The 17,228-nt window shown below is 35.3% G+C and overlaps 1 protein-coding gene across 11 annotated transcripts in view; it reads left to right on the top strand.

The window, feature by feature from the left end:
- Nucleotides 1-17,228, top strand: part of Znf644 (zinc finger protein 644) — a 93,067-nt gene that overhangs the window by 44,001 nt on the left and 31,838 nt on the right. The window contains exon 2 of one of the 11 annotated variants that reach the window (XM_071618035.1): nt 7,077-7,179. The exons of the other annotated variants lie outside the window; for them this stretch is intronic. Coding sequence (XP_071474136.1) covers nt 7,160-7,179 — 20 coding nt within the window. The 5' untranslated portion in view covers nt 7,077-7,159. The remainder of the gene's footprint in view (nt 1-7,076; nt 7,180-17,228) is intronic. 11 annotated transcript variants of the gene reach the window in all.

Here is a 17,228-nt window from a genome sequence, read left to right as displayed (position 1 = left end):
AGAGAGATTATGAGTTAAGGTTAATGGATTTGTGTGATACAAGGCTAAAGAGAAGAGAATAGAGGATTCCACATCAAGTAAACTGCCTATACAGAGGTCATGTGTTGGAGAATTTGAGAGAAGACCAGTGAATTGGATAACTAAGGACTGGTGGAAGGGAAGTGTGAGATCAAAGTGGAGAGATAGGCAGGGCCCAGAACAGCTGTTTCAGCTGGTTTTAGATTTGGAACTGTGTTCTGAGAGAGGAAACTTTTTTTACAGAGGAGTAATGAACTTGTGTAGTTCATCTCTGAGGTATGAGAATGATTAGCAAGGGACCAGTCAATTCCATTTAGAAATCTGAGATGCTTTTAAAGATTCTTTCTGCTATTACAATGTACAAAAAGTTAGCTATTAATTGTGTTCAACACAGTAGATACTATTTAGATGCCAGGGGCCTATGAGTGGAAAAAAACCATGTCTCCGCCCTCTAGAAGCTTACTTTGTAGTGGAGGAGAAAGAAACAACCAAGGGCTTGGATTATGGCTCAGTGGCAGAGCCCTTGCCTCTAAAGTATGAGGCATTGGGTTCGATCCTCAGCACCACATTAAAATAAATAAATAAAATAAAGGTATTGTGTTCATATACAACTAAAAAAATATTTTTTAAAAAGAAACAATCAAATAACTGTTTAGTGTGTCAGGTATTAAGAACACATGTATTTTTTGTATACTATGAAGAAAAATATAATCAGAGAGGAGAATACAAAGTTACTAAGTGTACTATTTTCTTTAGAATGCTCTAGGAAGAACTGTGAAGGAGATAATTAGACCTGAGTGTGGAGTAACTGATTCATGCATATATTTGAAGGTGGAACTTCATTTAGAGCAAAGTACCTGGGGCATGGTCAAGGAATAGCAAGGAGGAGGCTCATGTGAGTATGGTGAGAAAGAGGAGAGTAGTAGGAGATGAAGTCTAGGACTAAGTACATTATAATTGGATTAAACATGAACTATATGACACTTATTAATTTGATATATTTAATAGTTTTTAAATAAATTTGTCATTTCTTTTGCTGGTAGTACTTAATGAAATTAAAACAATATTCTGTGGGGCTGTGGTTGTATCTCAGTGGTAGAGCGCTTGCCTAGCATGTGTGAGGCACTGGGTTTGATTCTCAGCACAACATATAAATAAATAAAGGTCCATTACAACTAAAAAAAATTAAAAAAAAATATTATGTGATTTAAACTAAGGATCTTTTTGTCTTCTTTTTTAAGTTAAAAAAAAATGTACTCTTTTCCCCAAATTTCAGAATGTAGTGTTCTGGGTTGACGTGTACCTCCCCCTCCTCAAATTTCTATGTTAAAAGTTCAGGTCCCTGCTCCTCAGAGCATAACCTTATTTGGAGATAAGGTCTTTACAAAAGTAAATCAAGGTCAAGTGAGGTCCTAATCCAGTTTTGAGTGGTATTCTTTTTAAAAATATTTTTATACAAATAAAAACATTATAGTTAATAGTGGGGTTGGTTCATTTTGACATTCATAAATGTGTGTAACAAAATTTGCTCCATTTAAGTCCCCATTACTTCTGCTTTCCCTCCTCTGTTTCCTCCCATAGTATTTTTATAAAGTGGGGAAATTCGAACACCAAGATACTTACAAAAGGAAGAATTGAAGAGACACAGGAAATAGATGGTCCTTTTACAAGCCAAGGAGAGACCTGGAAGAGATCCTTCTTTGACAAACCTCAGAAGGAACCAACCCTTACCCTTACTGACACCTTCATCTTGGATTTCTAGCATCCAGATTTGTGAGACAGTAATTTCTGTTGTTTTGGCCATCCAGTGTGCAGTATTTGGTTACTATAGTCCTAGAAGTCTAATATAGGTATTGACTAAAGAGCATAGGTTTTGTCTTTTTTTTTTTCTACTCCCTCTCTCTTCACTTTCCTTGTACTTAACAAAGGTAACATTATTAGGAACCTTTTAGATCTTTTACTGTGTGTGTGCTTCATAAATTTCTAAAGTAGTGCATGTTTTTTAGGGAAATGTGGATTTAAAAAGTAACAAGCAAGAGAAAGTCAATGCTGCAGCATTATATTCATAATTCTTTGCCCTCCAAGAAAATTTTAACTTTTAAATTATAACAAGATAACACATTTTCCAAAACAAACAAAAAAGACCTCTAAGGTTGTTTCTAAACTTTTACCAAGATTATAAGATTGATTTTTCTCATTTCAATATAATATTCCAGTATAACTTTTTCTGTTACTTATAAGTGGTATTTTAGAAAAAGAATTTGCCACCACTTGGTGGCACTACATGGCTTAAAAACGAATTAGATTGTCTTCTGTTAACTGTTTGCTGTTAAACATAAATGATTAAATTCAGAGGGGATCTGTTTGTTATGAACAACTTGGTATTTTAAGTGTTTGATTCTTGTTTTGTAAACAAAATAATTATTGGTATTATGGAATAGGGTTTATTAAAATGTCATGGAATATAAAAATGTAATCCAGAGCTTAGATTGTTGGGTAGGGAAGTTTATAAATTTTTGATAGAAACCTCCTTTAGTTCAGTGTCTTAATCCTCGTCTTAGTCTAAATTTGAGAAAAATATTTTTAATATTAGAAACAAACATCATCAACTTTTGTTTAGTATCAATTAGCATTTTCTAAGTCATGTGTATTTTATTTTCGAGTTAAGAAACTGAATTTTTTCAGGTGATTAAGATAAATAAATCATTAGGAAAACAATTTAAATTTATTTAATTATGCCTTCCTGTAGCATATTAAAAACTCAAGAAGTTCTTTAAGATATTTTATTCCTTTTATTTAATTAGACAAAGGATCTTGAAGTGTAAGAAGTGAAAATTTTATTGTATTTTCAGACATGATTTTTACTTTCAAACAATTGATGAAAATACCATAATAAAGTTTGTGTAATATAGATAGAAAACATTCTAGGTTGCATTTATAACATACAAAATATAGTGCTTCGTGTAATTTTAGAAATTGAAATATAGCACATAGGAAAGTGTTCAAAGTGTAAATATATAGCTCAGTGAATCACCAAAAAGTAAACACTCCATGACCACCATAGATAAGAATGCTGCTAGCAAGAGAGAATCCCTGTTTCTTTTCCCAATCACTATTCCATTGCACTTTCCCAGAGTTGCCACTAGCCTGACTTCAAAGAATATAACTTTTTTGAACTTTATTTATATAAAAGTCTATTTTACAGTGGTATTATTTTGTCTGTCATGAACATTCTTCGACATGTATTTTGATGCATATTAACAGTTTGGATCTGGAATGTCCCCCCAAAGGCTTATGTGTTGAAGGCTTGGTCCTCAGTGCAGCAAATGTTCAAGCCTCAGTGGGGTTTTTGGGAAATGATTGGACCATCAGGGCTCTAACCTCATCAGTGGATCAATCTAGTCATAATTTGATGACACTGTTACGAAATGGTGGAAACTTTAAAAGGTGGGGCCTAGTTGGAGAAAGTAGATCCTTGGGGTTAACTATATCTTGTCCCCAGCCTGTCTTTCTCTTTGCCTCCAGGCCACTATTGAATGAGCAGTTCTATTCTATTACCCACTCCTTGCCATGATGTCTATGCCTCAACAAAGCTTCAAAATGACAGGGCCAAGTGACCATGCACTGAAACCCCCAAAACCAGAAGCTAAAGTATCTTTCTTCCTCTCAGTTGTTTTTCTTAGGTATTTGTCACAGTTTTGGAAAGCTAACGCAACGTCATTTGAAACATTTATATTGGTTATTTACCAAGAGTAGAATCTGGATTACTGGTATATGTATGTTCAAAGGTAACAAAAATTATTTTCAAAGTGGTTGTATAGGCAGTTTCTGTTATCCTATATCTTCGCCTTTCTGGAGAATGGGTTTTCCTGATTTTAAATGAAATTGAGCACTTTTTAATAAATGTATTTTCTTTTTAGATAATCTCTTGACTCCACTAATTTTTTAAAATTGAGTTTTCTCTTTTTTCCATTGGGTTTGTCATCCTTTTTGTTTTTAGGAGATTTAATGTGTTCTAAATGTAAGTTCTTTGTTAGTTGTATTTGTTAGAAAAATCCACTTTGGCTGATAATCACTCTTAAATGTTTTATTGAAAGGAACGTCTGATTTTCATGTAGCCCGGTTTATCATTGTTAATAGTCAGTGCATCTTATGTCCTGTTTAAGAAGTTTTTACCCTGCTCCAGTGACGTAAAAGTACTCTCAAGTTTAAAAAAATTTTTTTTTTTTAAGAACAGTGGTTCTCAACTACAGGCAATTCCCCCATCTCTCATTCCATATCTCCCATTCCCTGATTGGGACATTTGACAGTGTTGGGAAACATTTCATAACTGAATGAATGTAGTTCTGAAATCTAGTGAATTGGGCTAGGATGGTGCTAAATATCCTATAATGTACAGAATGCAAAGCATCCTATAGTGCATAAAATAGTTATATAGCCAGTGTCACTAATGTTAAAGTAGAGAAATGTTATCCTAGAAGCCTTTTTATTTTGAAGTATGAAGGTCACCTTTTCTTTTTTCCTGAGAAATATATATTTATATACCATTATTGTAAAGATTGTCTCCTTATTACTGTACAGCATCACCTTTGTCTTAAGCGATCTTATACACATATGGATCTTGTTTCCAGACTCTGCTCCCCCCTCCCCAGTTGGTCTACTTTATCTATTCTTGCATTAATACCACAATATTTTAATTCTTCTGGCATTATAAGTCTTTATATCCAAGAAGGCAAGTCCTCCCCCTTTATTCATTTTGGCTACTTGCATTTCTATAAATGTTTAGTTTTTATTGGGGGGGGGGATGTACTGGGGATTGAACTTGGGGACTCTCAACCTCTGAGCCACATCCCCAACCCTATTTTGTATTTTATTTAGAGAAAGGATTTCACTGAGTTGCTTAGCGCCTCACTTTTGCTGTGGCTGGCTTTGAACTCACAATCCTTCTGCCTCGGCCTCTGGAGCTGCTGGAATTACAGTGAATTAATTCCTGATGGGAATTAATTCACTGTAACTGGAGGTAGGTCTGGTGTGGCTGTAGGAAGTGGTTAATTGGGGGCATGGCTATGGGGATATATATTTTGTATCTCGTGAGAGGAGTCTCTCTGCTTCTGGATCATCAAGTGAGCTGTTTCCCTCTGCCACACTATTCTGCTATGATGTTTAGCCTCTCCTGGAGCTGCTGAGGAATAGAGCCTGTGGATTGAGACCTCTGAAACTGTGAGCCCTCAACTTTTCCTCCCTACAGTTGTTTGGGTTGGGTCCTTTTAGTCGCAGGAGAAAAATTGACTAAAACAACGAGTAACACAATTTTGTGAAAAATACTCTTTGTAAAATAAAATTTAGTGAGAAGAGGAGCATTGTTTTGCATTTAAAAAGGAATCTTCCTGTTAAAAATATTCAAGAGGGGCTGGAGTTGTGGCTTAGTGGTAGAGCACTTGTCTAGCCTGTGTGAGGCACTGGGTTCAATTCTCAGCACTACATGTAAATAAATGAATAAATAAAGGTCCACCAATGTCTAAAAAATACTTTAAAAAGTAGTCAGGATATCTAGATCTCATCAACTTCTGTTTTAATCTGTTGAGATATAGCCACTGGAAAATTTAATTTCATATTTGTGATAAAATGAGAATGAAAAGGGCAGATAAGGTGTTGATATTATTTTGAAAATAGTTTGGATATTTGAAGATCCCCTTTGTATGGCTATTCAGTTGTCCCAGCACTATTTATTCAAAAGACTTCTTTCCCCACTGACAGGTCTTGGTGCCTTTGTCGAAAATCATTTCACCTAAGTTTTTTTTTTTTTTTTTTTTGGTACTGGGGATTGAACTCAGGGCCAATCAACCACTGAGCCACATCCCCAGCCCTATTTTGTATTTTATTTAGAGACAGGGTCTTAACTGAGTTGCTTAGCGCCTCGCTTTTGCTGAGGTTGGCTTTTGAACCTCATCCTCCTACCTCAGCCTCCTGGAGTGACTGGGATTATAGGCATGCGCTACTGCACCCAGCTTTCGTAATTTGTTTCTATTTTTAGGTGTTATTTTTATAATACAGAGCCCCTTGTAGTTTTATATAAATTGAGTATCAGCTTTTTCATTTCTGCATAAAGGCCTTTACAATTCCACTAGAGAGCTGGGTGTCGTGGGGCAGGCCTGTAATCCCAGCAGTTAGGGAGCCTGGGCAGGACTTTAAAACCACCTTCAGCAAAAGCGAGGCACTAAGCAACTCAGTGAGACCAGTGAGACCCTGTCTCTAAATAAAATACAAGAATTAGCGCTGGGGGTGTGGTTTAGTGATTGAGTACCCAAGTTCCATCCTTGGTACCCCCACTCCCTGCCCCCCCCCAAAAAAGAATTCCACTAGGGAATCTAATCCATGAATGTTATGTTTTAGATACCAGGTGTCCCCCAGAACCTCATGTGGGAGACAATGAAGGAATGTTCAGAGGTGAAATGACTGGATTATAAGAGCTGCAATTCATTCAGTGGGTTAATCCACTTGTGGATTAACTGGGTGGTAAATGTAGGCAGGTAGGGTGTTGCTGGAGGAAGTAGGTCACTGGTGGTATGCCTTTGGAGTTTTCTCTCTCTGTTTCTTGATTGCCATGTCCCGAATTGCTTTCATCTGCTATACCCTAATGCCCTAATGCCCTTTTGTGGGCCATATATCAGGCCCACAGTTATGGAGTCTGCCAACCCTTGAATGAATCTCTGAAACCATGAGTCATAATAAACTTCCTCTTCTGAATTGTTCTTGTCAGGTCTTTTGGTCATAGTGACACAAAGCTGACTAAAACAATGAACAAAAGAGTATCTTTTCCTTCCTTTCTTCCTTCCTTCCTTCCTTCCTTCCTCCCTCCCTCCCTCCCTCCCTCCCTTCCTCCCTCCCTCCCTTCCTCCGCCTGCCTGCCTGCCTTCCTTCCTTCCTTCCTTCCTTCCTTCGTCTTTCTTCCTTCCTTCGTCTGTCTTTTCTTTTCTTTCTGGTAATGGTGATTGAATCCAGGGGTACTTAATCACTGAACCACATTCCAGTCCTTTTTTAATATATATTTTATTTAGTGACAGGGTCTTGCTGAGTTGCTGAATACCTCACTAAATTGCTGGGTCTGGCTTTGAACTCACAATCCTCCTGCCTCAGCCTCATGAGCTGCTGGAATTACAGGTGTGTATCACCACGTCCATCTCATTTAATTCCTTTCAGCAGTGTTTTATAGTTTTTAATGTACATATCTTTTACCACTTTGGATGCATTTATTCTTTTGATTATTTATGGATGCTGTCATAAGTGGAATTTTCTTTTCAGATATTCATTGCTTCATTGAACTACAGCTGAATTTTTATGTTGATCTATTAGCTGTAAGTTTGCTGATTTTGTTTATTAACTCTAGTAATTTTTTTGTGTGTGTACATACTTAGGATTTTCCTTATATATTTATATGTCATTGGCAAGTAAAGACAGTTTTTCTTCTTTCTTTCCAATTTGGATGTCTCTTATTTCTCTTGCATAATTCCTCTCATTAAGATTTCAGAACAATGTTGAATAGCAGTGGTGAGATTGATTTGCCTTGTCTTGTTACTGATCCTTCTCTTAATGACTTGGGGAGGAAGCTCTGTCTTTGCACACTGAGTATGATGTTTGCTGTGTATTTTTCATAGATGTCCTTTGTGACGTTGACAGCTGTGCTTCTGTTGCTAGTTTGCTAAGTGGTTTTTTTCATGAAACAGTGATAAATTTTATGAAATGCTTTTTCCGCATCTTTTGAGATGATTATGTTTTTTTTCCTTTATTTTATTAATGTGATTTATTGCACTGATTGCTTCTTAGGTTGATCTACTCTTAGTTGTGATATACTTACTTTTTTAAAAAATTTTTTTTTCTTTTGTGCGGGGGGTACTGGATTAGAACCAAGGGCTTCATGTTTTTTTTTTTTTTTTTTAAGTGCTGGGGATCGAACCCAGGGCCTTGTGCATATAAGGAAAGCACTCTACCAACTGAGCTATATCCTCAGCCCTCGATATACTTACTTTTTAAAGTACTTTTGGCTTTAGTTTGCTAGTGTTTTGTTAAGGATTTTTGTGTCAATATTCATGAAATATACTGGTGTGTAATTTTCTTCCAGGTTCTTTGTTTGGCTTTTGTAGTTGTGTAATGCTAGTTTCATAGAATGTATGGTGAAACTTAAAATTCACCAGTGAAATCATCTGGTCTTGGACTTTCCTTTGAGCAAGATATTTGATTATTAATTCAATCTCTTTATTTGTTGGAGGTCTGTTTAGAGTTCCTTTTTCGTTTTGAGCTACTCTGGTAGTTTGTGTGTTTTTAGGAATTTTCCCATATTATCTAACTTGTTGATGTTCAGTTCATAGTATTCTCTCTTTTTTTTTTTTTTTAGTTTTTTATTTATTTTTTAGTTTTTGGCAGACACAACATCTTTGTATGTGGTGCTGAGGATCGAACCCGGGCCACACGCCTTCCAGGCGAGCACGCTACCGCTTGAGCCACATCCCCAGCCCCATAGTATTCTCTTATAATCTTTAATTTCTTTGAAGTCTATAGCAATGCTTCCATTTTTGCTTTCTGATTTGTGATTTACAGTCTCAGTCAATTTCTCTGTTTATCTTTTCAAGGAACCCACTTTTTATTTCATTGATTGTATTTTTAAAATTTATTTTAAAACTGTTGAAACAAATTATGTAATGTTTAAGTTGGATTAAACACATCTACTCAAACGTGTCATTTCTTTATGGTGAAAACATTTGGAATCCTTTCTTCTAGCTTTGTGTCTCTATGACCAAAAGCCTAACAAGAACAACTTAGATGAGGAAAAGTTTATTTGGGGCTCACAGTTTCAGTCCATAGATGGCCACTCCATTGCTCTGGGCCCAAAGTCAGGTGGTATATCATGGTGGAAGGGCCCCCAAGAGGTAAACTGCTCACCTCATGTTGAACAGGAAGCAGAGAAGAAGTGAGGGGAAGGGCCTACACAGAAAATGCACCCTTCCAGGGCACAATCCATTGACCCACCTCCAGCCATGCCCCACTACCTATGTGTACCACCCAGTCAATCTATTCAAACTAGGATGGACTGGTTAGATTACAGCTCTCACAATTCAATCATTTTACCTCAGACTCATTAGCAGAAGCTTTTGGGGGAATACCTTACATCTAAACCATAACCCAGCTTTTAAAATCGATAGCACATTATCATGATCTGTAATCACCTTACTCTTACTATTAACTATATCTTCTGGTAATCACTATTCTGCTCAACTTCAGTGTGATAACTTCTATATTCCATATGAGTGAAATCTCTTGAGGTACTTGTTTATTCTGTGCCTGGCTAATTTAGCTTAATTGTTTCCAGTTCTACTGATGTTATCACAAATGACAGGATTTCATTCTCTTCATGGCTCAATGGTATTTCATTGTGTGTATATATCTATTTTTAATCAATTCATCAGTTGGTGGACACTGTTTCTATTTCTTCAGGATTATGAAGTGCTACACATAGTAATGCAATGTATCTTCCATATACTGATTTCATTTCCTTTGGTTACATATACAGTAGTGAGATTGCTGGATCATATGGTAGTTCTCGCTGGTTGATTGGTCTTTGTTTAGTTTTTGGGTACTGGAGATTGAATGTAGGGGCACTTAAGTAAGCAGTGAGTCACATCCCCAGTTCTATTTTGTATTTTGTTTGGAGACAGGGTCTCACTGATTTGCTTAGCCACCTTGCTGTTGCTGAATCTGGCTTTGAACTTGCAATCCTCAGTCTCAGCCTCCTGAGCTGCTGGGATTACAGGTGTGCATGCCAGGTGTGTCTTTGTTTTGAGAGAAGGTCTTGCTATGTTGTGCACGGTGGCCTCAAACTCCTGGGCTCAAGCTAAATTCCTCAGCTTTTTGAGCAGGTGCTACAGGCTTGAATTTGTGCCTCCTTTTGTTTTTGAGTTTTTGAAGATCCTCCATACTGATTTCCATAATGACTATACTAATTTGCATTCCCATCAGCAGTGTGGAAGGGTTTTCTTTTTCTTCACATCCTTGCTAATACTTGTTATCTTTTGCCTTTTTGATAATGTTATTCTTACTGGAATGAGATGATACTTCATTATGGTTTTGATTTGCATTTCCCTGATGTGGTGGTAAGCATTTTTTTTCATAATCTGTTGACCATTTGTATATCTTGGAGAAATGTCTTCATTTTCAAATTGGGTTATTTTTTGTTTTACTAAATATTTTTAGCACCTTATGTAATGATTATTTGCTGTGAATTTCATAAGGTGTAATGTTGTTGATTTGTGATGTTCTTTTTAAAAATTCAGGTTTTATAGCTATAGTTTTTCCTTTACACACTGCTTTTGCTGTAGTACATGTTTTGGTATATTAGGTTTTTGTTTGCCTTCTCAGTATTTGTCATCCTACTAAGTCTCAATTGTGGGGAAGGTAAAATGAAGCTTGGTGACCTTCTCATTTCTGAATGATAATTCTAAGTCTGATATGTGGAGCGAGATGGGTGAGAAAGAGAAATGAAGGTTTAGAGTAGCAGAGACAGATAAACATGTTCCGCAGTCTGGCTGGGCACAAAATCACGAGCCACCATACAGCATGTAGATTCAAACAGCAACTCTTTATTCCCGAACTCACACCAGCCGTCTACAATCACGTTCTGGGGAAATCCACGTTCTCTGCCCAAATCCACGTTCTCTGCCCAAATCCACCCCCACTGGGCTTCTGTCTCCCAAAAAAATACTGTCTGAATCCCGTGAGAACTCAAGGGGAACTCAGGCAGCAGGATATGCCCTATTCCCAGCAGGAATAATCTTAAACCTGGAACCACCCTAAACCCGGATAGTCCTAAACGGGGAACGCCCTAAACTCGGATCGACTTGGTCCTTGAGCAAGGTCACCTACATGCCAATGTCACTGCAAAATGTCCTATTTCCACGAGTCCTTCCACTAAGCAACATGGGGTACGCTGGCAAGGAAATTGTCATACCTACTTGGCTAATGGCTCCCAGCAAACATGCACTGGAATCTTGCCTGGAGTAGTTTTTCAATGAACTAAGACTAAGTAGCTTCAAATTTTCATGTTTCCTTTGTTTTATAATATTCTACATAATGAACTGTGTTCTCAAACCGCCTTTATATTTGGTTCCCCAAAGGTTTTTACACACTAAAAATTGCAGAAAGATTCTAAGTGGCGTGCTTCTTAACCTTTGAGATATTCACTTAACAAGATAGATCTTTGAAATTCTAGTTCTAGAGGAGGGATGCACAGACAGCATATTACATATTACTCAGTGTGTTAGAAGGTATTAAGTGTTAGGGAAAAAGGGATAACCTAGGTTAAGAGGATTTGAGAATGCCAAAAGGATAAAGAAGGTAAGGAAGTTTGGGGTGTAACTTGAAATAGAATGATTCAGGTAGGCATCATGCAAAATATCATTCATCAAAGATGATATGAGATGAGAGAGTCTGCAATGAGAGATCTGGGTGGAAGAAAGCAAGGAATACTAATAAAAGCCATTGTGGTTAGAATACAGTGAGTGAGCTTGAAAGAGAAAAAAATGTGGTCAGAAAGTTATAGGAAGTATTGTACAGTTTGATAAGCTATTTTAAGTGTTTGGTTCTCTTGTGAGGAAAACAGGGAGCTGTCACAGGGTTTTGAGGAACATGATGTAAGATTTAAGAGGATCACTTGGCTTGCTCTGTTGAGAATAGGGTAAACAGGACAAGGTGTATTAAATTGAGATTAGGAAGCTGTTCAAATGATACAGGGGAGAGGTAATAGTAGGTTGTAGCAGTGGTGAGAAATGATTAAATTCTGGATATATTTTGAAGATGACAGTATGGTTTGACTATGAATTATGAGGAAAGGAGAATAATGAAGATTGTTCTAACATTATTGGCCTGAACAACTAATGTTGGTGAAAAAACTTATAACTTTGTGTTTCTGAAACTTTGGTAAAGCAAGAAGGATGGTCTTTAAAGGGGAGGTGCATAAGGAGAACTAGAGTAACTTATTACAATCGAAACATACAGATGGATTTTAGGATAAAGAGTACATAAAGAAGTTGAGGAACTCTAATTATCATTCATATCTGCCAACTATTTGGGAAATATTTCAGTACTTAGAAGAATATACAAACCCCAGTTTGAAGACCACTGTATTCAGTAAATTTCGTTATGTTATCAAAATCATCTTCATTCTGACTTTTTAAATAAGTCTGATTTGTTAACCTTTGGGAATAGTGCTTAAAGCCTCTGTGGCTCTTGATTTATCAGTGTCTCCTTGTAGAAATTTTGACTTATATATTTATATTTATTTATATATTTTGTAGCCATTTTGTTTAATGCAGAGAGGTTCATGAATATTTTATTTTCATGGTGGATTATATACTTCTATTGATATATAATATTCATCTCTAGCAGGGTTACTGTTGTTTCGCCTTAACTTCTATTTGATTTTTGTGACTAGAGACATCTTTCTTTGTATTAACCTTTGCCTAACTAATCTTTCCATGATCTTATTTAATCATCTGTTGTTGAAACTTATAAACAACATAGAACAGACTTCAAAACAAATCTGAATGCCTTTTGCTTAATATATGAACTTTTCACATCTCTGGTGAATGCTGATATGTTTGAACTTCTTTTTGTCCTCTTGATTTTCTTTTTCTTTTTGCTGTGTTCCTTTGCTACTTTTTATTTTTATTACTTTTTATGTTCCTTTGCTGTTTTTATTGGATACATCAAATTTTCTTCCATTTTTTTCTGTAGATTTGAAATTATGTCTTATTTCATTATTTTTGTTGATTGCCCTTAACATTTTAACATGTATAAAGATTTTTTTAAAAATCAGTATGAATTAGTCTAACTTCCAATGTTGAAATCTTTTGATATCTCAGTTTCTAGATTTTTAAGTCCTGTATTATTCTCTTTCTGAATGAATCATTTTTAAATATTTAGCAACAGTTATTAGATTTAGTTGTTCATTAGTGTTTTCTGATTTCCCCGTCTTTCTTTTTTGAGTATTCATTTCTCTCTGTACTTGAATATCCAGAAGCAACTCTTGTCATGGTAAACCTTTGGAATCTTGCTTGTCTAAAAATGTCTACTTTGTTCTTAAGCTCAAATGCTAGCTTGGATTGTTATAGAGCTCTGGGTTGGAGAGTATTTCATCATTGTATTGATAAGAATGTGAAGAACATGCACTTTTATACATTAGAGGTAGACATGCAAATTGCTACAAAACTGGAAAAATGATTTCAAAGCATATTTTAAACTAAAATACACTATAAGGCTATCTATATAAGGATATTTATTGTAGCATGTATATAGTATAGTTTCATTTCTCTAAAGATAAACACAGATACATATGTTTACATGTTTGAATGAGAAAGAGTAGAAGATTTGCCAGACTATTAACATTGGTAACTGAGGTGGAAGATAGTCTGGAGAATATGGAGATGACAAAAAATATATTCTACTTTTATAAATTTTTCAGGCAACATTTAAAAAAAAAGTTTTTCCCTTCAAAAATTTCAAGATGAATTTGTATTCTTATTCCTTTGTAGGTGGTTTGAGTTTGTTTTCCCAAAATGTATAGAATTTTTCCTTTCATTTTTATAGTTCTGAAATTTCCCTAGATCTCCTAATATGGAGATTTCTATGTTTCTTGAGCTCTTACAATTTTTTTTTCTATTGTGTCTTCTCCATACTTCTGCTTCAGTAATTCTCATACTCCATGTAATTTGTGGATCTATTCTCTGTGTCTCTTACATTTTTGCTTACTGTTTAACCTTTTTCTGTTTAAAAAAGTTGTTCTGAAAGAATGTTTCAGTTCATTTCAGCTACATCCACTCTGCTCTTCTTCCTTCGTTGTTGTTATTATTGTTGTTAGTAAATTTTCATTTTAAGGTACTTGTTAGCCTCTTCTCAAAAGCAGATTATTTCTTTATTTAAAATACACCAGCCATCAGGGTGGCACATACTTGCAATCCCAGCAATTTGGGAGGCTGAGGCAAGATTACAAATTCAAGGCTAAGCTTCAGCAATTTAGGCAGATTCTCAGAAACTTAGTGAGTACCCTGTCTCAAAATAAAAACTAAAAAAGTCTGGGGATGTAACTCATTGAAGTTCACCTGGTTCAATGCCCAGTGCCAAAAAATTAATTAATAAAGAAACCCACCAATTTATATCTGAGGCTATTAAATGCATGTACTTCTAAAGTTCTTCTAGTGATTAATTAATCTTACTTTTTTTACACATTTAAATTTTTGTATTTCAGTTGCTATTAGGAATTGACAAAAGTATAACCTCATTGTTGAAAATTAATAAAAGCACTCTTAGTGTACTAACTTAACCATTTTTCAGATCCTTCTCAACCTTTTTGAAAAATTTTTGAGATGGTAGAAGTTTTTGTATGCTCTCACTCTTGAATATTATTGGTTTCCATATATTATTCAAAAATCAAAATAATAATTAATCCAAACTTTGAAGTTATTAATTTTTTGACTTTATAGTCTTCATGATGAAAAATCTAATGCTGTTTTGATTCATATCCTTTTGTATAAAACCTGCTTTTAGTTTTCCTTCTTTTTTGGGTGTGTGGGGGGGTTGGTTTTATTTTAGATTGACATCTCTGTTCTTTCCAGGAATCCTTGATTTTATCTGTACTAGATTGTGGCTTTATCTGACATGGTATATCTTTCTCTTACAGTCCATCTGCTTTCATTTTCTTTCTTTCTTTCTTTTTTTTTTTCAAAAGAAGAAATACAAATAGCCAGCAAATATATTTTAAAAGGTTCAACATCCTTAGCATTTAGCGAAATACAAATCAAAACTTCACTAAGATTTCATCTCATTTGGGTTAGAATGGCAGTCATCAAGAATACAAACAATAATAAATGCTGGAGAGGATTTGGGGGAAAACTGTTTATAGGATTGTAAATTAGTATAGTGAAATTACCATATGACCCAGTTATACAACTCCTCAGTATTTATCCTAAAGAATTAAAGTCATCCATCATACTACAGTGACACATGCATACCCATGTTTATAGCAGCACAATTCACAGTAGTCAAACTATGGAACCAGCCTCAGTGTTCATCAATAGATAAGTCATTTTCTTACAATTTAATCACAAAGGGAAGTTGAAATTCATATTCTTGATGGACTCTAGGGAATAAAAATTTTAAATCTTAAGTGGCTAATTCATGTTATTTTCCTTTGAGTACAAAGGTCCCCTTATAGCTTACTAACTATTATTTCACTGAAACCCTGCTCTATTCCATAAGAGTTATTGCTCTGATCCTATGTCTCTTTAGCTTCTATTTATCCTGTTTATTATACCCTGGAAGTAGTTAAGATCCATGTAGCTTCTCCCAGAATAAATTCTCTTCTAGGAATGATCTTTACCTAGTCATCCAGCATATTTCTAGGGAGCTCTATCTCTAGGTCTTAGCCTCCACAATGAGTAGTACACAAATCATTGTCATTGTTTTATAAATGAAACATGTTAATGGTAGGTGTGTCATAGGGAATTAGTACTTAATGAGTAATTACTAAGTGCCAGACCCAGTGCTATGTTTTATGTGTATTGTCTTATTTAATTCTCAAAATATTGTAAGAGGTTTCATCCCTCTTTTACTGATGAAGTGACTGAAGTTAGAGTAACTCTGCTCTAAGGTAGATATTGCAGAGGCATTTTTTCAAACTCAGTCCTGGTTGCCTCCAGTCTCCAAAGGAGTGGTTTTCTTGACACTGCACTATAAAATTTAGCTAAAGTCCTTTCTCTTCCGTGAGACTTTTTTTGGCCATGGTATTTTATAGGGCCTTCTACTTTTGAATAGAGTATATAATCTGTATTACTGGTGGCATAATGTATTGGTTTTTGTTGTTGTTCTTTTTAGTCATACATGACAGTGGAGTATATTTTGACACATCTATACAAATATGGAGTACATCTTATTCTAATTAGGATCCTGCCGCAGCCCGGCTGGCTGGGCAAAATAACCAGGGGGTGACGAACAACTTATGTAGATTGATACAGCAGGAGTGGAAGCCCTTTATTGCAGGACAGGAGCAGTATTTATACATTCCACACAGCTTATCTAATTAGCATAAACTAGATACATCAGTCAACCAATCAGGAATCTCCACACTTAATGGCTCCCTTTTGTTACTTCTCAAACCACTCCCTCTGGCATTTTGCCAGGCACCATCCAGACTTGTTTACGAACTCTAACATTCCCCTGGCAAAATGCCAGGTGTTATTTTGACTTGTTTACAGACTCTAACAGGATCCTAGTCTTGTGGTTGTACATGATGTGAAGATTCACTGAGGTGTATTCAAATATGTACATAGGAAAGTTAAGTCAGATTTATTCCAGTTTCTATTCCTATTCCTGTCTACCCTTTGATGGCAGTTTTCTGTACATGTGTGACCTCTGTAGGCTTCCCCAGTTAGGTAGCAGTACAGTTGAAAAAAGGAAAACAAAAAAACAGCAGTACCTACTGATATTAATATTAACAATAATTTAAAAATTTCCCTGAAACATCAGTTATGTGTATGATTTATTCATCCTTTATAAAATAATAATGTCATATTAATCATATTTTGGTTTCAGAGATTGGATAAGTTGGAAATCATGCACTTGCTAAATCTCTTGTGATTGAAAATTCCGATTCTTCACCTTGCTTTTATTCTTCCTTCATGTGGGTAGACCTGAAGGAAATTCTTTTAAATTGTCATCATTTGAATAGAACTATACATTTGATTAATAAGAATATGTGTTTGCTAAATACTACACAGTTTTCTATAAGATTTTAGCGAGTTTCTGTAATTACTGAAGTTTACAACAAATGTCTCTTCTACATCTTATAACTGAAACTCAAGAACTGAGCATGCAGTAAGTAAAAACTTGTTAGCAGCTCTAATGTAAGTCAAAAGAGTAGTAATAGCCAGTTGGTGATTTACCATCACAAAAATACAATATTTTCTTTTTCTCTCTCTATGAGAGAGAAGCATATTAATATTCTTGAGAGAAAGTAAATTTTTTGTGTTTGAATTTCTACTATTCTAAATTATGATAGTTGTAGAGTAGGGACTACCTTGGTCTATTTTTCTTAAAAGCTGATTGGATTTTTAAGACTAATTTCAGAAAACTAAAAAGGTAAGTTGAATAAATTATAATCTTAATAA

This window comes from Marmota flaviventris, chromosome 10, assembly GCF_047511675.1.
Source record: "Marmota flaviventris isolate mMarFla1 chromosome 10, mMarFla1.hap1, whole genome shotgun sequence".
NCBI classification, from domain to species: domain Eukaryota; kingdom Metazoa; phylum Chordata; class Mammalia; order Rodentia; family Sciuridae; genus Marmota; species Marmota flaviventris.
Note: the sequence above shows the minus strand (reverse complement) of the source record. Positions and strands in the feature narration are given on the sequence as shown.